This window comes from Hibiscus syriacus, unplaced genomic scaffold (assembly GCF_006381635.1).
Source record: "Hibiscus syriacus cultivar Baekdansim isolate YM2019G1 unplaced genomic scaffold, ASM638163v2 tig00000764_pilon, whole genome shotgun sequence".
Lineage (NCBI taxonomy): Eukaryota > Viridiplantae > Streptophyta > Magnoliopsida > Malvales > Malvaceae > Hibiscus > Hibiscus syriacus.
Genome location: NW_024061820.1, coordinates 698517 through 723102, shown reverse-complemented (window position 1 = coordinate 723102; position 24586 = coordinate 698517). Strand labels below are relative to the sequence as shown.

The following is a 24586-nucleotide window of genomic DNA, read 5'->3' as shown; positions in this document are numbered from 1 at the left end:
TGGCCTCTGATCGGTAAAAGTCCTATTCTGATCTTAAAAGGAAAGAAATTGAATTTCAAGTTGGAGATAATGTGTTTTTAAAAGTGTCTCCATGGAAGAAGGTGTTGAGATTTGGTCGAAAAGGAAAATTGAGTCCTCGGTTTATTGGACCATATGAGATTGTAAAGAAAGTAGGACCTGTAGCATATCAGCTAACTTTACCACCTGAGATGGAAAAGATACATGATGTCTTTCACGTTTCAATGCTTCGAAGATATCGATCGGATCCCTCCCATATTGTAAATCCAGAAGAGATCGAGGTACAACCGGATATGACTTATGAGGAAGAACCGATTCAAATTTTAGCACATGAAGTTAAGCAATTGAGGAACAAGACTATTCCTTTGGTCAAAGTGTTGTGGAGAAATCACAAAGTAGAAGAAGCAACGTGGGAGCGTGAAGAAGATATGCGACATCAATACCCTTATTTGTTCGTGCAATGAAAAATTCGAGGACGAATTTTCTTAAGGGGGAGAGATTTGTAACATCCTCCATGCCGGGTTAGTGATTAAATTGCAAAGTTTCAACATTTGGTGATTTAAGTAAAATGATGGAAGAGTGTAATGATCTATTTGAGTTATTTGGTGTAGGATTGAATTATAAAGAAGGGGAATTAAGAGGGTAAAAGAGTAATTGAGTAAATGAAATAATTAAATATTACTTGGGGATTATATTAGAACCACGTGGGCATTAGGTTTCTAGAATTCTCTCATTTCTTCTTCCTTCTTCCTTATTTTCTTCTCTTCCTTCTCCCAACGTGAAGCTTGCAAGTAAAGGTAAAAATCTGAACCTTGGTAGTTTCTTTGATTTTTAGATTGGAAATGGAAGTTTGGATGTTATATAAGCTAAAGGAAAGCTTATATGACATTAAGACAACAAGATGAGTGTTTTAGATATAGATTTGGAAAATGAATTTTTAGATGAAATTTTGATATGAATGAGTTTTTGAAGTTTGAATAAGATTTTTGACTTGTCAAGAAGCTAACTAAGAAGTATGAGGTGTTAGAATTCAAATTAGAACATATTGAAATTTGGGTTAGATTCTTAAATTCTACATGGAGAATTAGATTTCTAAGTTTTAGAGGTATTTAATGGATAATAATTAGTTAAAGTAAGTGTATGAAAGCTAAGAGTAGTAAAGACAGTGAAATATGTATGTTTGAGCTGAAATGGGATGATTTCCGAGTTCAAAATAGGATTTTTGGGCTAGGGGAATCGGTACCCATTCAAGGGGAACCGATACCCCCTCAACGAATATGAAATTCCAGAATGCTAGAGGGGAATCGATACCCCCAGGGGGAACCGATTCCCCATGAGAAAAAAGAAAGTAAAGAAAGAAAGATTAAACTATTAATTCCTTAGATTGGTAAGATATTAAAGATTAATTTCAAGACATAGACATCTGATAATCATCTTGAAAATTATGTTTATGTAGATACCGAGCCTACACGAGTTCGGGAACAATCTACCAGTAGGATCGATCGAGGAAAAGGCAAAGAAGTATAGGTGAGTGCATATGCATAGCATGATTATAGAATATACTCCATTCTAGACTTGTGATAAGTCTAGATTTTATATCTTGGTACATGAGCATATTCTGTATTATGAGACATGATATGAGTTCATATAAAATGCATTATATGACATGAATATGTGGGAAAAGTTATGAGCTATGTGAAAAGGTAAGAAATTACATGTCTAAGCGATATAGACTACGTGAAATGTAAAAGCCCATGTTATGTAGATGAGAACTATAGGTATAGTTGGCATGCCAAGGGTAGAGGGTCTACGCGGTTCTTTGGGACATATGTATATTCTTTGGAACATGTGTGAGGTTTTGAAAGACACATACTTGATCCTTAGTATATGTATATGATTCTTAAGGAATTCTATGTGGTCCTTATGGACATTATTATAGGGTACTACGGTGCAATTCTACGCGGTTCTTTGGGACATATGTATATTCTTTGGAACATGTGTGAAGTCTTGAAAGACACATACTGATCCATAGTATATGTATATGATTCTTAAAGAATTCTATGTGGTCCTTATGGACATCATTATGGCACTACGGTGCAATTCTACGGGGCACTTCGGTGCATTTATACGAGCTGTGGTGACAGCATAGTGCACAACTCACATTACTCCGATACCTTAGGTTCTCAATATGCTATCATGGGCCAATAAACTTATTAATACAGATTCATGAATGTTACAGTCATACGCTTACAGGTATGGATATTAATGATGTATACTACATTGATTAAGTATATGTTTGCATCTCATTTCATATGATCATGACATTTTCATTACATTGCCTTGTTATTATTATTGCCTCACTAAGTCGATGACTTAGCGTGTGAGTGTTTCACACGTAGGATCCGAGGAAATAGACAAGACAAGTGAAGCAGCTTGACAGTATTACTCCTGCAACCATCAGATCAGAAGCAACTTAATCAGCAGGTCATTTTGTTATGTAAATGGCAGTTGGCATGTAATTAAAGGGTTAAGTTGTGTATGCTCTGAATATTTTGGTAAACTTATATTACAGTATGTATATTATTGTATTTTCTTAATATAAGTTCAAATATTTTACTATTATTAGTTAAGAGTTGTGTTTTAAAGTCAATGTAGTATCTCTGACTCATATCCGGGTCGGGTATGGGTTGGGGGTGTTACATTCAGCCGCAGCACAGACACCTCCTGTACAGTTTTCACACTCAGCGATGTCTGAGTTTTATGAGTTTTCCCAATTTTCGCAGGCCGGTCGGATAGTCAGTCATACACCTCGAGAGTCCTTATTCTATGGAGGTGCTTCATCGTCATCAACTCCTCATCAACAAAAGGTAGCTGCTCAGGACGACGACGATGACGACGATGATGGTGATAATGATGACAGCGAGGAGTCACAACCAGTGATACGAAGAAATCCTTCTCGAGACCGACAGCCACCGCCCTGCGGAACACATTCGCGTCGCAGGCATCAATAGATTTTGTTTTTTTTATACTTGTATTTAGTACTTTTTTATTGTAGTTGTTTATTGGACTTTTTTATTGTAATATTTTTATTATTTATCATTTAATACTTACTTTGTTAATTTATCATTTAATATAAGTTATTGTAATTTGGTTATCATTTATCATTTAATACTTATTGTATCGTTAATATCAATTATTCGTTAATATAACGCCAACGTATAATCTCGTATAATTGTATCATTTTTTTAATCTTCATCAGCGGTTATCGAATAACATTAACTTGAAGTAAATGTAAAGTAAAGTACAAGAATTATTATTTGATAAAAAACTACATCATTTCCTCATCAATTGTTACTTGATGACAACAGAAGTGGACATGTTTTTCTAGTGTGTCCTGGGTTTCTACAATGCCCACATCTTCTGTCTTGTCTAGATCTTTCTCGAATATCCATATCGCAATGAATTCGATTGGATTTTGGACGACCATGCTCCCTCAATAAACTCAGATTTGGTACAATCAGAAGCCAATCTTGAACCTCATCAGGGTCTTTGTCATTACCTATAGGGGGAAACTCAAATTCGTATACCTTAAAAACTTCAGATAGTAGGTATACGGGATCCACAAAACGATTATAGTCTTGATGTGTATGCGAGCAAACTGCTATCACATGAGAGCATGGATACTTCAGAGCTTGAAAAAACCCGCAGTCGCACGTTCTGTCCTTTATATTTACTCTTAACGACACATCTGCAATCCTTTGAAGAGGTTGCGGCAACTCTGTGACACGAAACATTTCATGACTTCTAGAGAAGCTTGTTACAGACATTCCATTTGATGCAACAATTTTTTTCTGTAAATCTGCAACTAATCTAGGGTGATAGACATGACCTCCTTGCATCCAGGTTTCAGCTTGTCCCCCGAGCTTCGCAAAAAGCACCCGCAAACGAAAATATATAGTTTTTACCAAAGCCGCTACAGGTAAGTGATGTGCACCCTTTATGGTTGAATTGATTGCCTCAGCCAAGTTTGTCGTCATGTGTCCATATCGATATCCACCATCATATACGTTCGTCCACATTTCTTTATCGATGAGGCTGATGTAATCGTATCATTCCTCGTTCTTCGCCCGTAAATCTTGAAGCATTGATTCAAACGTTTGAGGAAGTAGTTCGTAACCTGATCAAAAAATGTATAACTTAATAACTTGATTTCTTTGCAAAATTAAAATGATCAAAAAATTTATAACTCACTAACTTGCTTTCACTTACCCATGCGCACAATTAATTGATGCTCATCATTTTTCTTGTACCTTCCATGGTAGTTCGCAGCAATGTGTCAGAGATAATATCTATGTTGGACAAATGGTGGTTGCCACATTAGACCCAAAGACTCCATTGATGCTTGGATCCCAGCTCCGCGATATGAAATGACATAGATTTTCTCCCTCGTGATAACATGTGCACGTAAGTTTCGGAGGAAAAAAGCCCAATAATCTGTATCTTCTCCTTCGACAAGAGCAAAAGCAACTGGAAGAATGTTGCAATTGACATTTTGGACAACTGCCAATAATAAAACTTGCTTGTATTTTCCATACAAAAAAGTCTCGTCGATCTGGACCACAGGCTTGCAGTATTTGACAACATTAACGCACTGTGGGTAAGTCCAAAAAACCTGATAGAATTGGCATCGATCGCGTATAACTCGATCATTATGGTATGCATAGGAGGTTTCAAAGTCCACAATTGTCTCAGGATTCAACGTCCGCACCAGCCTAAACCAACCTGGAAGTTCGTTGTAAGATGCATTCCATTCGCCATGAAGTTTGACAATGGCATTTTGTTTTGTCAACCAAGCTTTTATATGAGACATTGTACCCATATTGCGATTGTATAGCTGAAATCAACACTGCAAAAGCTATATGAGATCTTGCTTTTATCATGGGCATGATGGCTTGGCATATCACTTCAGAGTCCAAGTTGGGATGATCTTGGTTGACCCCTCCAGCACAATATGTGTGAGGACCGTTGTATACTGTTAGTTCTCATCTGTTGTTTTTCCTCTTCCTCTTCGATACGTGAACCATCCAATTGCATCCGTTTTCGCGTCGGGCACAGTAGTATACATATTTTTCGATCATGGAGCGGTCGACTCTGGACTGAACATAATTACATATATTGTAATTTTTTATAGCCATCATCGCTTATTCTTTGCTTGAAAACTCCATGTCTAAAGATAACTCACCATTATTTATTGATGAGTAATATCCATAGTCACCGAGATGAGGCATATCCGCAAATTCTGGCCCATAGATTGCATCATAATCAGCTTCATACATGTGTGCTAGAGGGTCAGTTTATGCCGCATTTGCTGGAACTTCATATGCATCATCATCACCATCGGAGTTGAATTGTGGTGATTCTGGGTGAATGAATAGTCCAATCTCAGCACCATCCGCACCAGGCTCACGAAGCGGTTCTTCTGGTGGAGATGATGGTTCCTCCATGCTCTCCACATTTAGGTCGAAACCTACTATTGGCACGCCTTCCCCTTGAACTAGAAGGCATATCTGGATTGAGATCGAAAAAGCTCGCAGTCAAATGCCTCCCCCTGGAGCTTGAAGTCATCGTGTCAAATGGAAACTGCACAGATTGTTGCGTCGATGACATCTCCATATTAAGGTCAAAGAAATTTGCAGATAAATGTCTTCCCCTCGAACTGGACGCGATGTTGCCATATATTATTTGTAGACCCACCTCGGTACATATCGTAAGGAGTTGCGGATGAATGTCTCCCCATTGAAGTTGATGTGTTGGCTCCATGATGTGGATTTCCCATTATGGCATTAAAATCAATACACATTACTGTAGTCGGACTGTCAACTTGATCAACTTATTCAGCCAGCCCATAGTGTGAGCTTAATGGCTGATCCCGAACAACACACACTTGAACAAACTTTGCATATATCTCAATATCGACGTCTGAATAATTACTTTGAGAATCAACCATCATTTCAACATCATCATTGTTCGATAGTTCAAACGCTGTATAAATTAATGGCAACAATGATGTTGGAAATATGTACTGCAACGACAACATTCTTATACTACTTCCAACATGAACCTTCCTCGAAATATTCGTTATCAGCTCCTCAAGAGTTATGTTTCTCTTGAATGATATTTTAACACGCTCATTTGATACGAAAACAACGCTGGTTTCATCTTCTCGAATTTCTCCATCATAATAAACAATAGCTGAAAGTCGCGTCATTCTTAGAGTTTAAAAGTGCAACAATATTATATTTGTAAAAAAACAACTGAAACAAACCTGATTAAATAAATAATATATGACCAAAAATATAACAGAATTAATTTTTTACACATAAACGTAAATAATTTAAATAATATAATTTTATATTATTACCTGCACCGCAAAAATATTTCGACGTATGCTCCCACTTTCTAATTCTACAAACACATAAATTAATTAAAAACAATTAGTATAATATTTTTTCAAATAATCATATATAACTATAAAATAAATATTATAACAAAATTACCTTATAACGAAAGATTGAGCAAACTTCTAAATCAAATATAAGATGATTGTCAGATGTTATTTACTGATTCAAAGGATTGTTGGTGAGAGAGTTTACTGGAGACGATAATTTATAGCCGAGAGAGGATGCCTTAAAGCTGAGAAGTTTGGGAAAATAATGCAAGGCGCGGTTCTTGCACCGTGCCTTGCATTATGCATGTTTGATAATTGAGATAATTGAATAGCACTGCCCTTGCCCCGCGCTATATCTTACGTGGCGTATGGCGCGGCCCCTGCCCCGCGCCATACACACGTGTATCCATGTCAACATAAGACGCGCCTCAGGGAGCGCGTCTTACCCCACGTTACGCCAAATCAACATATAGCGCGCTGCAATGGGCGCACCTTACTGCAAAAGATGTTAGATCGGGAAATATAATTCGACCGGTGCCTGATCAAAAATATTAAATTAAAAAACGCCTTAAATTTTAAACTGTAAATTTTTTTTTCACCAATAAATGTGATTTCATCGACATTGATTCTTTAAATACATTTTTTTCTTTTTGTTTTTAATTTGTTGACAAAATATTCATAGTAAAAATATCAAAACTCATTTCTTTTTATAGATAATTTGAATAATTTTTTCTCTTTTGATTAAATTTCTTTTTTTTTTCTTTCATAAGTCTCAAAAGTACAATGATAAAAAAAAATTCAATAAAATAGTTAAAAATTCCAACTTTCACACAAATTTACCGTCTAAATACTTTTTTTTCAAAATAGGGAGAGAAAAGAATTCAAATGTAAATTTTATTTTCAAAATTCTTGTAGTCTCCTACATGGCACAACAAGTTCACATAATGGAAGGACCAATAGAGGTATGACACGTCAGCAACAAATCTGAAGAGAATATTTTTTTAATATAACATTTTAAAGGAAACAACTTTAAAATTCAAAACATTGAATAGGAGTTAAGCCTCACATCATCGCTGATGTAGCATTTCATAATCAATCAAAATCAAACATGCGGGTGAAAAATTACTTTTCTTAAGAAATCCGAAGTTTTCTTTTCGGTCCTCGTTCTCTCTTTCGTAAAAAGAAATATCTTCAACCATTTTTCCCATAACAGAAAAAAAAATCAGAAATTTCTTTATGTTTTAAAACTATAGCTTTTCTACGACAATCTTTAAGTCGAGGAGGCGGTGTCAGGGCATAGGTCACGAGGAAACAGAAACGCTCGATGACCGTCGGTATTGTGATGGGTCGGTGATGGGTTAAGATGACGATGTACAGAGGAAAATTAATGGTCAAGGGCCCGTACGAGTGTTGCTTTGACCACCCATGATCACAATCGGCGGTCAACCACGACTCTGTAAATCAAAATAGAGTCGACGTCCGGGAAATATAACTTCTTGTATATGTTAATAAATTTTCAGTTTTTTTTTAATCCTTTAGTTTTTTTACAAATAAAAATTAAAACGGCATTGGGTAATTGATTGATAAAACAGAGGTTTTTAGATCCCAATCTAGGCGTAAAAAAAGGATTAAGGGTGAACTATCCCATTAGTCATTAAACATTATTTTGTGCATTGATTTGATCATTAAATTTTAAAATGTTACAATTTTTACACTAAAATTTCAACATTGTTTTTTTCCATTAGATTGTTAAATCATTAATAGTAATCAAACGTTTTTTTCTCAATCGTTTTTTCTATTTTTTATTATACATAAACTCGTCAACTCTCTTAATCGTTGCTACTAATCAAACGACACTCATCATCGATCACTATTTATGGGTTTAGAAACGTGTATATTTCACTCTCATTTCTTCTCTTCAGATTGCTTTTCTAGTAAACTCACTCAAAATTCATAAAAGTTCATCTAAAGATTCAACGTTTTAAAACTTTGATGATCGTCCGATGTAATTAGTTTCAAGATATATTATTCGTCTTCTCAAAAGAATATTTTTTAATGTTTACAATTTTGAATAAATAACTCAAATCAAAGAAAGTCACACAATCTATCTTGAGTGATTATAAACACCTATTAATATGAAAACTATTATGAGGACCCAAATCAGGAATATATCAACATGAGAAGTATGTTAAATTTAAGACAAAAATGCATCATAGGTGTCTGTAACTTAAAAAATTAAGGTGGTCCTCATATTATTTTTTTCTCTCAATGTGACATTCCAACTCAAGAAATAAATTCAATACGACTCTTTGACCAACGTCTTTAATTATTTGTCGTTACGGTGTTGACATGTCAGCTCATTGTACTGACATGGTAGTTTACTATGGTTGATAACGTGACGGATGACATGACAGATGAACTAAATTGGTAACTCAAAAACATGACAGATAGACTACCACATCAGTACCGTTGACACCATGTCAATACCATGATCTATCACGCCAGCACCGTAGTGGTCAAAGATGAAGAAATGTTGATCAAAATGTCATATTAAATTTATTTTCTGAGTTGAACAGTCACGATAAAAAAATATAATATGAGAGACAATTTAATTTTTTTCTTCAAAACTATATATATATATATATATATATATATATATATATATATATATATATATATTAAACAAACACAAATCTTGAAATGAGAGAAAATTGTGATACAAAAACACAAATAAACAGAAAACATCCATGATTTCCATTAGAGAAAACAGTACTTTTAAACAAAATAATACAAAAACTCAAACATTTAAAAAGAGAAAGAGAACACAACTAAAATTCTGATAAAATACAAGTGTGATAGTCGTCAAAAAAATAGCGTCACCATCTTTCTTACAAACAAAGGGAGAAAGCCTTAAAAAATTAGAATTTTAAAAATAAATTATATCATAATCAATTCAAATAATTAATTATTATTAACTATTAAAATAAATTATAAAAATATAATTTTATTCTTCCAAATGTAAAACTAAACTAAACAAAAGTAAAGTAAAGTGACATTTATTAATTATAATGAATTTATCATAGGCTCAAAAGTACAATAAAAAAGAATCAATTAAACTATAATTATAAATTCCAATGTTCACACAAATTTACCTTCTAACCCCTCTAAATACTTTCTTTTTCAAATGTAAATTTTATTTTCAAATTTCTTGTTATAGGTGGGGGACTCTCCTACATGGCACCACACGGTTGTATAAAGCAAAGAACAATAGAGGTTTGACATGTGAGCAAAAATTCTGAAAAGATTCACAGCATCACCAATCGTCAACAGTTTTAACTACAGTAGCAAATAATTTTCAAATATAATTAAGGGTGTTTTGGTATTTTACCACTAAAATCATGGATTCAATTTTCTCCTCTTCTACCCTACAATTTTGAACTTCATTGCACCAAGCATATTCTAAAATTTAATTAATTAATCAGTCAGATAATTAAATATTAAATTAATTTAATATTTAATAAAAATATTAATTGAAAATAAATATTATATATATATATTATATACTTTAAACACAAATCTCTTAAGAATTAAAATCTAAATATTTTTAATAATTAGACTCGTCAAATTTTCAATACTCAATCAAATTTTAACATATAAAACAATCTAAATTAAACTTATATTAACCTAATTACAAAAACTAATTGAATCAATTGAACTTTATTCGATTTTACTGATAATAAAAAAAATAATTGATTTGATTTTAATTAGTTTAATTCCACCATTTATGAGATTAACCGATTGAATACATTTAGCGGTCATATTTTTATTCTCCCAACTCATTCTTCCAATTTTATCAATTCAACCTCAACAATTCAGAAACAAGTGGTCCCTCAAAGATTGTTCAAACCATGCAATGGAGTACTTTCCAGAAATTATGAATGCACTAAGAAAAACAAGGGTTGAACTAAAGAAAATCGTTAGCAATGGCATACTTTTTCTGAACAAATGATATTTTTATGGAACAGAGCGGGCATGAAAGCTAGATTTGTCAAATTTGTAAGGCTTCAAGGCTTCTCTATAAAAGGGGGTTGGGGTGTAAGCCTTGGATATAGTGGTGAAAATGGGAGCATCTTATAAGGTAGCAGTCATCGGAGCTGGCACTGCAGGTCTAGTTACGGCCAGGGAGCTTCAAAGAGAAGGTCACCGTGTCACTGTTTTTGAGAAGGCCGATAAAGTTGGTGGTACTTGGTTGTATAATCCACGGGTGGAGACCGACCCGTTGGGTCTTGATCCTAATCGTGAAAAAGTTCATAGCAGCCTCTACAAATCCACTCGAGTCAACGTTCCTAGGCAGACAATGAGCTTCTTGGACTATCCTTTTGAAAAGAGAGAAGGTGGGGATCCGAGGACGTTTCCGGGTCACGCGGAGGTCCTCAGGTTTCTCCAGGATTTTGCCAGAGATTTCGGGTTGATGGAGCTGATTCGATTTGGACATGAAGTGGTTCGGGTGGAGCTATTTGATGAGGTGACTCACGAGTGGATGGTTGAGACTAGAACTCGAGAGCCGGACTCAACTTGGGAATCAAAAGAAGAGATTTTTGAAGCTGTGGTCATTTGCAATGGTAATTTCACGGAGCCAATTGTTGCAGAATTTCCAGGTAGTCCATGGATGCCATTTGGAGCTTGCATTACATCAATTTTCTTCAGTTCTAACAACTGCAATTCATATATTTTAGGAAGGGATATTTGGCCGGGATTGCAGATGCATAGTCACAGTTACCGTACTCCTGAACAGTTCAAAAACAAGGTACTAAAACTAACTGTAATCACCCTGCAACATTCAATACATACAATGATTTTGGTTCATGGTGACAGACGGTGGTGCTCATCGGGAACGGACCAAGTTCATGCCGTCGACATTCTGAAGGAACCCTCTTGCAAAACAAGTTCATCAAGCTGTTAGAACACCAAGTTTTGGCTTCATTCGTGGGACTAAATTACAGGGTAAACCTTTTTTCTGACACGTTTGTTTATTGTCACTGGTTCAAAGACTGCATGCGTTTTCAAGTTTCGTGATGTTTACATGATCAGGTGGTGATCTTTAAAGTGATGGAATTACAAGCAAAATGGGTGGCAAAAGTTTTGTCCGGCACGGTGGAGCTGCCGTCCCGAGAAGCGATGATGTCTTCCGTTGAAGAACTTTACAGTAAGATGGAGAAGGCGGGGTTGCCCAAGCATCATACTCACAGCCTCCAGAACGACGAGGTTGAATACGTAAGTTGGCTTGCTGCTCAGTTGAACCTAAGGCTCCCCAAAAGGTGGAAGGAAATAACATTATTCTCCACCATCTTGAAAGGGATATTGGAAAATGGTGATAATTATCGTGACACGTGGGATGCTGACAGTTGGATACAAGAAATAGATTCTTCCGATTAATCTTCACATACACTAAACCTAAAACCCTAAACCAATCCTATAAATAAAGTATATAAAAAATATTTTTATTAGAATTTGTTACCTTAATGTGACAGATTTTAATAAAAATTATATTTTTTCGAAACTCAACATATTTAAATGATAAATTTAATAAAAAATATTTTTTGGGAAGTTCGTTATCTCCACATGACGAATTCACCCTTTACAATAGTAAATATAGTAGATCTTAAATTAAAATTTGAGTTGTTCTATTAAACTAATAAATTCATCCACAATTATTGGGCTAAAAATCCTAATTTTGAGAGCCATGAATTTTGAGGGTGAACCCTATGTACTGAAGGTTAATTTTTGACATGTTATCGTGGGCTGTGGTTGTCAATGGCTATTTATGTAATTGAATATTTAAGCACAATCTTAAAAGTAAAGTTCAATTAAATATTTAAATAATTGGTATCGTAAAAGTAATGTTCAATTAAATCAATTAAATATTTAAGCACCGGTCAAAGAGATTTAAATTATTTTCTAACGTGATAGTTAATCTATTCATATAAACAGTTAACGTGTTATAAATCGATTTAACGTGTTAACTGTGTTATCCGTTACGTCTGTTAATGGTTATTAATATTGAGTGACTTTTTTGTAATTAATCAATAATGTTATAGATCGATTTGTTACTTTTGAAATTTCATTGGATAAAATGAAAACTAACCCAAACATTCATGACCAATTTTGTAGTTTACCCTTCTTATTTTTGAATTTTTTTATACTTTTCATGATTTTTAGAATTTTAAATTTTTTTAAAAAAAATCATAAAAATTGAAAAATAATTCCAGAAAACTAAAAAAAAGAGAGTTCATTTTTTTAATTTATAATCTAATCATAATTGATTATTTTAAAAAATAAAAATAAATATATTTTTACTCATTTTATTAAATTATAAAAGTATTATCGATATTTTTATATTTTTATTATTTTAGAATTTTAGCTCTTCGTTTCGTCAATAAACCCCCCTGAAACAAAGATGTCATCCTTGATGATTTTCTGTTCTTTCCCTGCCATGCCGCCTTTTTAATATTTTTTACGTACGGTAAAATTTGATTAGATCACACATATTTTTTAACATAAAATATATATAAAAAACCAATGATGAAATGTAATAAAAGTTGAGAAATGAAGTGACCGAAAAAAACAATATATATTAAGCCTTAATTTAATACTCTTGGCATAGAGTGGGTGGGTAGACTTCAAAATAGAGGAGCTAAAGTATATATTAAGCCTTAATTTAATAATCAACTGCATCGGTCAGAACTCCGAAATCCCGTATTAATTGTGTGAAAGATCGTTGACAATTGAAATCTGGCTACCTACCGAATAGATCAAACCCGGTTTCTTAACTGAAGAAGCAAGCCAATGATCGTTAAAGAGCTGAAAATGGGAGAATCTTATAAGGTAGCGGTCATCGGTGGTGGCTATGCAGGCCTTGTTACGGCCAGGGAGCTTCAAAGAGAAGGTCATCACGTCACTGTCTTTGAAAAGGCCTACAAAGTCGGTGGTACATGGCTCTATGATCCACGGGTGGAGACCGACCCATTGGGCGTTGACCCGAATCGGGAAATTGTTCATTCTAGCCTTTACAAATCTCTTCGAGTTAATCTTCCCAGGCAGATCATGGGACTCTTGGACTATCCATTTGTGAAGAAAGAAGGCGGTGATCCGAGGCATTTTCCGGGTCATGAAGAGGTGCTCAGATTTCTTGAGGATTTTACTCGGGACTTTGGATTAATGGAGTTGATTCGTTTCGAGCATGAAGTGACTCGGGTGGAGCTAGTTGATGAGGCGAGTCACGAATGGGTTGTTGAGTCTCGGACTCGAAAAACAGAGTCAAAATGGGAATCGGAAGAGGAAGTGTTTGAGGCTGTAGTTATTTGCAATGGTAAGAACACGGAGCCAAACATCGCAACGTTTTCAGGTATTTGGTTCTACTAAAATGAAATCTTCTTTAACCCCATTCTTTTGCTAGTACATTATCATTTTATGGTATGGTTTTAGGTTGGGATACTTGGCCAAGATTACAGCTGCATAGCCATAACTATCGAACCCCACAACAGTTGGAAAATAAGGTATAGGGATTACAATCACTGCACAAAAATATAAATGTTTTAAAACTTTTTAGCAACCCAGGAAAGACATAATTTCTGTAAAAAATATGGGTTCTGGCTTGCAGATAGTGGTGATCATTGGCAACTCAGCAAGTGCTCTTGACATTTTGAAAGAGATCGCCCCTCTTGCAAAGCAAGTACATCAAGCTGTTAGAGGACCTAATGTCGAGTTGAAAAAACTGGAAAATCGTGATACCGTTTGGAAGCATCCGATGGTTTCTTAAACATTTTATCATTTGATTAAGTTGGTTTAAAGTTAAGCTTTAAGTAACTCAATGTTTCTTTTTCCCTATACAGATTGAATGTGCACATAAAGATGGCAAGGTGGTGTTTGAAGATGGATCAATTGTGGATGCAGATGTTATTCTTCATTGCACTGGGTATTTCCAAATATCTTATAGTTTACTGCAGAACCAATTTGTTCTCTTAAATACTTGGTTCTTTCAATCCTCTTGCAGGTACAAATATCATTTCCCGTTTCTTAAGTCCAACGGAATAGTTACTGTGGAGGACAACCGTGTTGGACCACTATTTCAACATGTGTTTCCACCAAGCTTAGCCCCTTGGCTTTCTTTTGTGGGATTACCTTACCAGGTAAAACTTGTCTTTCAATTTTCATTAGAACATTAAGGAGGAGTATATTAGGCTTTTGCTTAGCCGAGTAGCGTATGTAATGGCATCATTGGTTCCAAGTTATGTTATTGTATGTACGACTTATTTTAATTTCTTTCAACTATTTTCAAACTGCTTGAGATACTCATTGTTGAATGTTTTAACATGATAAATGGGTGCTTATGCAATCAGGCAGCTACGAGTTTAGTGACAGAATTACAGTCAAAATGGGTGGCAAAAGTTTTGTCAAGCAAACTAGAGTTGCCTACCCAAGAAGCAATGATATGCTCTGTTGAAGAATTTTACAATGAGATGGAAAAGGACGGATGGCCCAAACACCATACTCATAATCTTCTGTACAAGGAGGTCTGCACTTAAACTACCAAATCTTCCTCACTTGAAGTACTCTGCCCCTCTTTTTGTCTGCTTATTGTGTTGTGTTTTGTTTTGTTTTGTTTTTGGCAGCCTCGACATATAGGCTGGCTTGTTGCTCAGATGGACATAGAGCTACCAATTTGGTTGAAGAATACGACGGTTGCATCCTACTTGAAAGAATTGTTTTCTTACGGTGACAAATTTCGAGATCTATGGGATATTGACAAATGGATCCAAGAAATGGATTCTCCTAATTGACTTAAACACACCATAAATCAAATAAAACCAATCCCATAAGCAATATCTATTTGTATGTCATTGTACTTTATAAAAATTAGAGTTAATTTGTTAGTAAACATATTAATTTGGTCTGTTAATTTTGTTGCATATAAATCGTTAAACTATTTACTTTTGTTAATCTTATGTATAAAAAATGTTACTCTGTTGATTATCCGATCAAATTTAATGGCAAAGTTTATCGATATAATATATAATTAAATTATTTGTTAATTTTTATATATTTATTTATAAAAATGTAAACAACTTGAGCCGGCCTGCTCGAACATGGGATTAAGAGTGGTTGAAAGCTGAAACTATTCCATTGATTTCCTCGCCCAATTAATAAAATATATTTTATTTTATTTTTGATTTGTATTATCCAACAATAATGTAGATCGTTGACATTGGAATCTCGATACCAAATCGAATAAACCCGGTCTCTTAACTGAAGACGTGAGCGTTTGAGTGGTGGAAATGGGAGAATCTTATAAGGTAGCGGTCATAGGAGCAGGCGTCGCAGGGTTTGTTACAGCCAGAGAGCTTCAAAGAGAAAGCCACCATGTCACTGTTTTAGAAAAGGCCAACAAAATTGGTGGTATTCGGCTCTATAATCCACTGGTGGAGACCCACCCATTGGGTCTTGATCCGAATCGTGAAATAGTTCATAGTAGCCTGTATAAATCCCTTCGAGTGATTTCTCCTAGGCACGCCATGAGCTTCATGGACCATCCATTTTTGAAGAAAGAAGGTGATGCTCCGAGGCCTTTTCCGGGTCACTAAGAGGTACTCAGCTTTCTCTAGGATTTTGCCGGGGATTTCGGGTTGAAGGAGCTGATTCGATTTGGACATGAAGTGATTCGAGTGGAGCTATTTGATGAGGCGACTCACGAGTGGGCTGTTGATACTAGAACTCGAGAGACGGACTCAACGTGGGAACCGAAAGAAGAGATTTTCTAGGCTGTGGTTATTTGCAATGGTAATCTCACTGAGCCAAATATTGCAGACTTCTGAGGTATCTGTTATTCATGCCGCTTAACAACTTGCATTTTATTATGGAACAAATATGCAACTTGTAAAGCTTTAAATCTTTTGTTTCTAACAGATAAATATAATTTGTCATATTTTAGGTACAGATACTTGGCCGGGATTGCAAATGCATAGTCATAACTATCGTACTCTTGAACAGTTTAAAAACAAGGTATTGGAACCGTTTACAATCACCTTGTAGTCCTCCAAATGAATATGCAAATGCAGTAATAGATGTTTTTTTTTGTATTTTTTATTGATAATCGTTTTGGTCCTCTCGAATATTATGAGTACATCCCCTGTCCTGATTATGACTGACAGATAGCGGTTCTCATCGGAAAAGGACCAAGTGGCATTGAGATTTTGAAAGAGATTTCCCCCTTGCAAAAGAAGTTCATCAAGCTGTTAGAACACCTGAATTGCAGTTGTTAACCCGGATATCATTATTCATTGCACCGGGTATTCCTATTTTAAATCCCTTTATCCTTTTTGAATTAATATGCTTGCTTTTCAATACTCTTGAGAGAGAGAGAAATCTTGCAGGTACAAGTACCATTATCCATTTATTAAGCCAAATGGGATAGTTACTGTGAACGACAACCGTGTTGAAGAACCATTGTATAAACATGTGTTTCCACCAAAATTAGCTCCTTGGCTTTCTTTTGTGGGACTAACTTACAGGGTACACATTTTTAAAAAGATTTACCTGACCTTCTGGGTTTTGGCTTATCTTATGGAAAAGACATGAACATAGTTTTTTTACACAATCAGGCAGTGGTCTTTAGAGTGATGGAACTTCAAGCGAAACGGGTGGCAAAGGTTTTTTCCGGCACGGTGGAGCTGCCGCCCCAAGAAGCAATGGCATGTTCTGTTGAACAATTTTACAGTGAGATGGAGAAGACCGGATGGCCAAGCATCATACACAGCCTTCAAAATGACGAGGTTACGAATTCCGACAGCCAAGTTAACTGATCTGTCTGTGTTTCTGTCTGGTTATTGAGATAGTGTTGTTTATGTGGTGGCAGGTTGAGTTCTCCCGAATCCCCCGCGAAGCAAATGTTGTGGTTGATCTTTTAGCCAAGACGACTTTCGATACCACGACTGTTCTCCAGACTATTGATCTTTTGCCACCTGCTATTCAGGACGTTGTGCTTAGAGACCTTCATGGTCCCCGTACGGGTGTAAAACTCTAGTGTTTTGATCCCCACTTCTATTTAAATAAAACAAAAAAATATAAATATTACTATTTGTTGATTTTTCTAATATAATATTTTAAAGGAGACAACTGTAAAATTCAAAACATTTAATAAGAGCTAAGCCTCACATCATCGCTGATGTAGCATTTCATAATCAATCAAAATCAAACATGCGGGTGAAAAATTACTTTTCTAAAGAAATCCGAAGTGTTCTTTTCGGTGGGCGTTCTCTCTTTCGTAAAAAGAAATACCTTCAACCATTTTTCCCACAGAAAAAAAAATATAGAAATTTCTTTATGTTTTAAAACTATAACTTTCTACAACAATCTTTAAGTCATGGAGGCGGCGTCAGGGAATAGGTCACGAGGAAACAGAAACGCTCGATGACCGTTGGGTAATTGGATATATAACTTCTTGTATATGTTAATAAATTTTCAGTTTTTTTTAAATCCTTTAGCTTTTTTACAAATAAAAATTAAAACGGCATTGGGTAATTGGATGATAAAAGAGAGGCTTTTAGATCCCAATCTAGGCGTAAAAAAGGATTAAGGGTGAACTATCCCATTAGTCATTAAACATTAGTTTGTGCATTGATTTGATCATTAAATTTTAAAATTTTACAATTTTTACACTAAAATTTCAGCATTGTTTTTTTTTGTCATTAGATTGTTAAATCATTAATAGTGTGATGACGTGGTCGTTTTTTTTCTATTTTTTATTATACACAAACTCGTCAACTCTCTCAATCGTTGCAACTAATCAAACGACACTCATCATCGATCACCATTTATGGGTTTAGAAACATTTATATTTGACTCTCATTTCTTCTCTTCATATTGCTTTTCTATTAAACTCACTCAAAATTCATCTAAAGATTTAACGTTTTAAAACTTTGATGATCATCCGATGTAATTAGTTTCAAGATATATTGTTCATCTTCTCAAAAGAATATTTTTTAATGCTTAAAATTTTGAATAAATAACTCAAATCAAAGAAAGTCACAATGAGGACCCAAATCTGGAATAGATAACAAGATAACAAAAATGTCCAACATGAGAAATAATGTTAAATTTAAGATAGAAATTCATCTAAAGGTTAGACGTTTTAAAACTTTGATGATCATCCGATGTAATTAGTTTCGAGATATATTGTTCGCCTTCTCAAAAGAATATTTTTTAATGTTTAAATTTTTGAATAAGTAACTCAAATCAAAGAAAGTCACACAATCTATCTTAAGTGATTACAAACACCTATAACCTATTAATATGAAAACTATTATGAGGACCCAAATCACGAATAGATCAACAAGATAACAAAAAAAATGTTCAACATGGGAAGTAATGTTAAATGTAAGACAAAAATGCATCAGAGGTGTTTGTAACTTAAAAAAATCAATGTGATCCTCATATTATTTTTTTCTCTCAATATGACCCTCATATTATTTTTTTCTCTCAATGTGACCCTCCGACTTAAGAAATAAATTCAATATTACCCTTTGACCAATGTCTTTCATCATTGACTGTTACGGTGTTGACATGACAATTCACTGTACTGATGTGGTAGTTTACTATGGTTGATAACGTGACAGATGACATGACATATGAACTAAATTGTTAACTCAAAAACATGACAAATGGTCTACCACATCAGTATCGTTGACACCATGTCACACCGTGAACTGTCACGCAAGCACCGTAATAGTCAAAGATGGAGAAATGTTGATCAAAATATCATATTATATTTATTTTCTGAGTTGAACGGTCACGATAGAAAAATATAACAAAAGAGTCACTTTACTTTTTTTTTTTCAAAACTACATATATATTTTAAACAAACACAAATCTTGAAATAGGAGAAAATTGTGATACAAAAACACAAATAAACAGAAAACATCCATCGTTTCCATTAGAGAAAACAGTACTTTTAAACAAAATAATACAAAAACTCAAACATTTTAAAAAAGAAAGAGAACACAACTAAAATTCTGATAAAATACAAGTGATAGTCGTCAAAAAATTAGCGTCACCATCTTTCTTACAAACAAAGGGAGAAAGCCTTAAAAAATTAGAATTTTAAAAATACATATCATAATCAATTCAAATAATTAATTATTATTAACTATTAAAATAAATTATAAAAATATCATTTTATTCTTCCAAAAGTAAAACTAAATTAAACAAAAGTAAAGTAAAGTGACATATATTAATTATAATGAATTTATCATAGTCTCAAAAGTACAATGAAAAAGATTCAATTAAACTATAATTATCAATTCCAATGTTCACACATAACCCCTTTAAATACGGCGTTTTTCCGAAAAATCATCGGTGATCGGTATATTTATCGATCTACACATGATCAGATTATATTTTCTGATCTAACACCCGTAACAGTAAAGCGCGCTCCTTGCCCCTCGCTATATGCTGATTTGGCGCCACGTGGGGTATAGCGCGCCCTCTGTACCGCGCTATACGCTAACATAGCTTACACGTTGATATAACGTACCCCTGTTCCGCGCTATAGCTGTTTATCTGACACGTGGGGTATAGCGCGGTACGGGGGGCCCGTTATACCTTTAATTGCCCCCCAACCGTCCCTATAAATACCTCCTCGTCCATTACTTTCATCATATCATATTCTCTCAAATTCTCTCAAATACTCTATCTGTTTAAGGTATATTTTATAATATTTTTAATATTATGTATTTAATTTATTTAAACATTTTACTTTATTTAATATTTTATTAATATAATTTTTTTACAGATATATAATGGAAGGCGGTCTACTTCGTTTGGATGGAAATCATATATCTCGACACTTTGCTGATACGGTAACATTTTAACGTTTTAATTTAATTTAAATTATTTGTAATAATTTGTTGATTTATTTAATGCATGATTATTAGATTAAGAATTAATTTGTGTAATTATTTAATTTTAGGTGAAGGACCGTGTATTAGATCATTTTATTAGGAATCTTAAGTTAGTGATACCTAGCCGTGTCTTGCTGTATTTAGTAGAGGCTGGATTTGGTTACATAGGTAAATATCAGGGTCACTGTAAGATATAACCAGACCTTATTTCTGCCTTAGTAGAGCGGTGGAGGCCGGAGACCCACATATTTCATCTTCCGTGCGGAGAGTGCACGATTACACTTAAGGATGTTGCTATGCATCTAGGGCTTCCGGTGGATGGAGATGTGATATCATGGATCTCGCAGGGTTCCTTGACTACTTTAAATAATATAATTTTATATTATTACCTGCACCGCAAAACTATTTTGACGTATGCTCATGTTTTTCAATTTTACAAACACAAAAATTAATTGAAAATAATTAGTATAATATTTTTTTCAAATAATCATAATAAACAATAAGTATAATAAAAAAATTATAACGAAAATCGCACGAACTTCTAAATCAAATATGAGAAAATTACCAGAATATTACTCGTTGACGGAATTGTTGTATTAATTTATAAGTTAAGAGGAGAGATGTGAGGAGATGTGAGAAACTTAACCGGGAGTGAAGGGTATTTATAACCATATAAGGTGCGGTACCTGCACCGCGCTATATGTAATTATTCAGATAAAAGGTATAGCGCGGACCAAGGTCCGTGCTAAATATAATTTTGTACCAAGGTATAGCACTGAGCAGGGGCGGCGCTAATCCTACGTGAGTATAGCGCGGATCAGGGGGCGTGCTATACCCACGTGTAAGCCATGTCATCGTATAACGCGGTACAGGGGGCGCGCTATATCCCACGTGGCGCCAAATCAGCATATAGCGCGGGGCAAGGAGCGCGCTTTACTGCTACGTGTGTTAGATCGAAAAATATAATCTGACCGGTGTTAGATCGATAAATATACCGATCACCAGTGATTTTTCTGAAAAAACGCCTTTAAATACTTTATTTTTCAAAATAATTTTATTTTCAAATCTAAATTTTATTTTCAAATTTCTTGGTATAGGTGGGGACTCTCCTACATGGCACCACACGGTTGTATAAAGCAAGGAACAATAGAGGTTTGACATGTGAGCAAAAAATCTGAAAAGATTCACAGCATCAAACAATAGTCAACAGTTTTAACTATAGTAGCAAATAATTTTCAAATATAATTAAGGGTGTTTTGGTATTTTACCACTAAAATCGTGGATTCTATTTTCTCCTCTTCTACCCTACAATTTTGAACTTCATTGCACCAAACATATTCTAAAATTTAATTAATTAATCAGTCAGATAATTAAATATTAGATTAATTTAATATTTTAGAAAAAAATAAAATTTAGTTATCTCTTAATTTGTTTAAAATTTATTAATTAATTGAAAATAAATATTATATATATTATATACTTTAAACACAAACCTCTTGAGAATTAAAATCTAAATATTTTTAATAATTAGACTCGTCAAATTTTCAACACTTAATCAAATTTTAACATATAAAACAATCTAAATTAAATTTATATTAATCTAATTAAAAAATTATAATAAATTTCGGATTCAAAAACTAATTGAATCAATTGAATTTTATTCGATTTTATTGATAATAAAATAATAATAATTGATTTGATTTTAAGTTTAATTTGACCGTTTATTAGATTAACCAATTGAATACATGTACCGGTCATATTTTTATTCTCCCAACTCATTCTTCCAATTTTATCAATTCAACTTCAACAATTCAGAAACAAGTGGTCCCTCAAAGATTGTTCAAACCACGCAATGGAGTACTTTCCAGAAATTATGAATGCACTAAGAAAAACAAGGGTTGAACTAAAGAAAATCGTTAGCAATGGCATACTTTTTCTGAACAAATGATATTTTTTTGGCACAGAGTGGGCATGAAAGCTAGATTTGTCAAATTTGTAAGGCTTCAAGGCTTATCTATAAAAGGGGGTGGGGGTGTAAGCCTTGGATATAGTGGTGAAAATGGGAGCATCTTATAAGGTAGCAGTCATCGGAGCTGGCACTGCAGGCCTAGTTACGGCCAGGGAGCTTCAAAGAGAAGGTCACCGTGTCACTGTTTTCGAGAAGGCCGATAAAGTTGGTGGTACTTGGTTGTATAATCCACGGATGGAGACCGACCCGTTGGGTCTTGATCCTAATCGTGAAATAGTTCAATAGCAGCCTCTACAAATCCACTCGAGTCAACGTTCCTAGGCAGACAATGAGCTTCTTGGACTATCCTTTTGAGAAGAAAGAAGGTGGGGATCCGAGGACGTTTCCGGGTCACACGGAGGTCCTCAGGTTTCTCCAGGATTTTGCCAGGGATTTCGGGTTGATGGAGCTGATTCGATTTGGACATGAAGTGGTTCGGGTGGAGCTATTTGATGAGGTGACTCACGAGTGGGTTGTTGAGACTAGAACTCGAGAGCCGGACTCAACTTGGGAATCAAAAGAAGAGATTTTTGAAGCTGTGGTCATTTGCAATGGTAATTTCACGGAGCCAAATGTTGCAGAATTTCCAGGTAGTCCATGGATGCCATTTGGAGCTTGCATTACATCAATTTTCTTCAGTTCTAACAACTGCAATTCATATATTTTAGGAAGGGATATTTGGCCGGGATTGCAGATGCATAGTCACAGTTACCGTACTCCTGAACAGTTCAAAAACAAGGTACTAAAACTAACTGTAATCACCCTGCAACATTCAATACATACAATGATTTTGGTTCATGGTTGACAGACGGTGGTGCTCATCGGGAACGGACCAAGTGCCGTCGACATTCTGAAAGAAATCTACCCTCTTGCAAAACAAGTTCATCAAGCTGTTAGAACACCAAGTTTTCAATTGGTAAAGGGTGGCATTTATAATAACGCTTGGCAACATTCAATGGTTTGTTTTACATTTTATCAATTCATTAGACTTCAATCTGATCAGTTTTTTTTTCTAGATAGACTAACCTCATTTTTTTATGCAGATCGAATGCGCTCATAAGGACGGTAAGGTGGTATTCAAAGATGGAACGACTGTTGATGCAGATGTGATTATTCATTGCACTGGCTACAAATACCATTACCCATTTCTTAAATCAAATGGGGTCGTTACTGTGGACGACAACCGTGTTGGACCATTGTATAAGCATGTGTTTCCACCGAGCTTGGCCCCTTGGCTTTCATTCGTGGGACTAAATTACAGGGTAAACCTTTTTTCTGACACGTTTGTTTGTTGTCACTGGTTCAAAGACTGCGTGCGTTTTCAAGTTTCATGATGTTTACATAATCAGGTGGTGATCTTTAAAGTGATAGAATTACAAGCAAAATGGGTGGCAAAAGTTTTGTCCGGCACGGTGGAGCTGCCGTCCCGAGAAGCGATGATGTCTTCCGTTGAAGAACTTTACAGTAAGATGGAGAAGGCGGGGATGCCCAAGCATCATACTCAAATCCTTCAGAACGACGAGGTTGAATACGTAAGTTGGCTTGCTGCTCAGTTGAACTTAAGGCTCCCCAATAGGTGGAAGAAAATAACATTATCCACCATCTTCAAAGGGATATTTGATAATGGTGATAATTATCGGGACACGTGGGATGCTGACAGTTGGATACAAGAAATAGATTCTGCCGATTAATCTTCACGTACACTAAACTCTAAACCAATCCTATAAATAATCAAGTGTATATCTATACATATGTTTTATCCTTTAAAACGGAGACATATATTCATTAATACCGACCTAATAATTGCATATCAAATGTATATCTATACATACGTGTATATGCAAAGTTCTCCATTATTTTATTTTTTAAAATAATAAATTGTTGCTATAGTTTAATTTAAAAGAAAATCGAAGATTTTTAACTTAAATTTATTAATTTCTTAATAATTTTCTAATTAAACGATATTAATTTCGCATGCAGGATGTCAAAAGGGAGTGAAATGTAAATTTTAAGGTCTAATAGTCGACGACAACGACAGTCGATGTCGATCAACGTTGACAGTGGTGAGAGGCGAGGGCTACGGAGACTTTAGTCAAATTCAGAGGTTAAATTATTATTTTTCTAAAGTTTGAGAGTTAAAATGATACTTCCCTAAAG

At 34.7% G+C, this 24586-nt stretch overlaps 1 protein-coding gene and 2 pseudogenes across 2 annotated transcripts; all 3 read left to right on the top strand.

Annotated features, from left to right (window-relative positions):
* The first annotated feature begins 10578 nt into the window (after positions 1-10578).
* On the top strand, positions 10579-15337 carry LOC120215556 (flavin-containing monooxygenase FMO GS-OX5-like). 2 transcript variants are annotated; one of them, XM_039213217.1, is made up of 8 exons: positions 10579-10842; positions 13590-13871; positions 13952-14022; positions 14127-14276; positions 14359-14441; positions 14520-14655; positions 14866-15039; positions 15139-15337. In XM_039213217.1, exons 1-8 carry the CDS (start codon positions 10587-10589, stop codon positions 15304-15306), a joined length of 1320 nt encoding a protein of 439 aa, XP_039069148.1. In that variant the 5' UTR covers positions 10579-10586; the 3' UTR covers positions 15307-15337. The 2 variants fall into 2 exon arrangements, with proteins under 2 accessions (XP_039069148.1, XP_039069143.1); XM_039213212.1 differs by lacking the exon at positions 10579-10842 and having other exon boundaries at positions 13217-13871.
* Positions 15338-15712: 375 nt separating this feature from the next.
* Positions 15713-24135, top strand: LOC120215573 (annotated as a pseudogene).
* LOC120214700 lies at positions 15802-17546 on the top strand (annotated as a pseudogene).
* Positions 24136-24586: the final 451 nt, after the last annotated feature.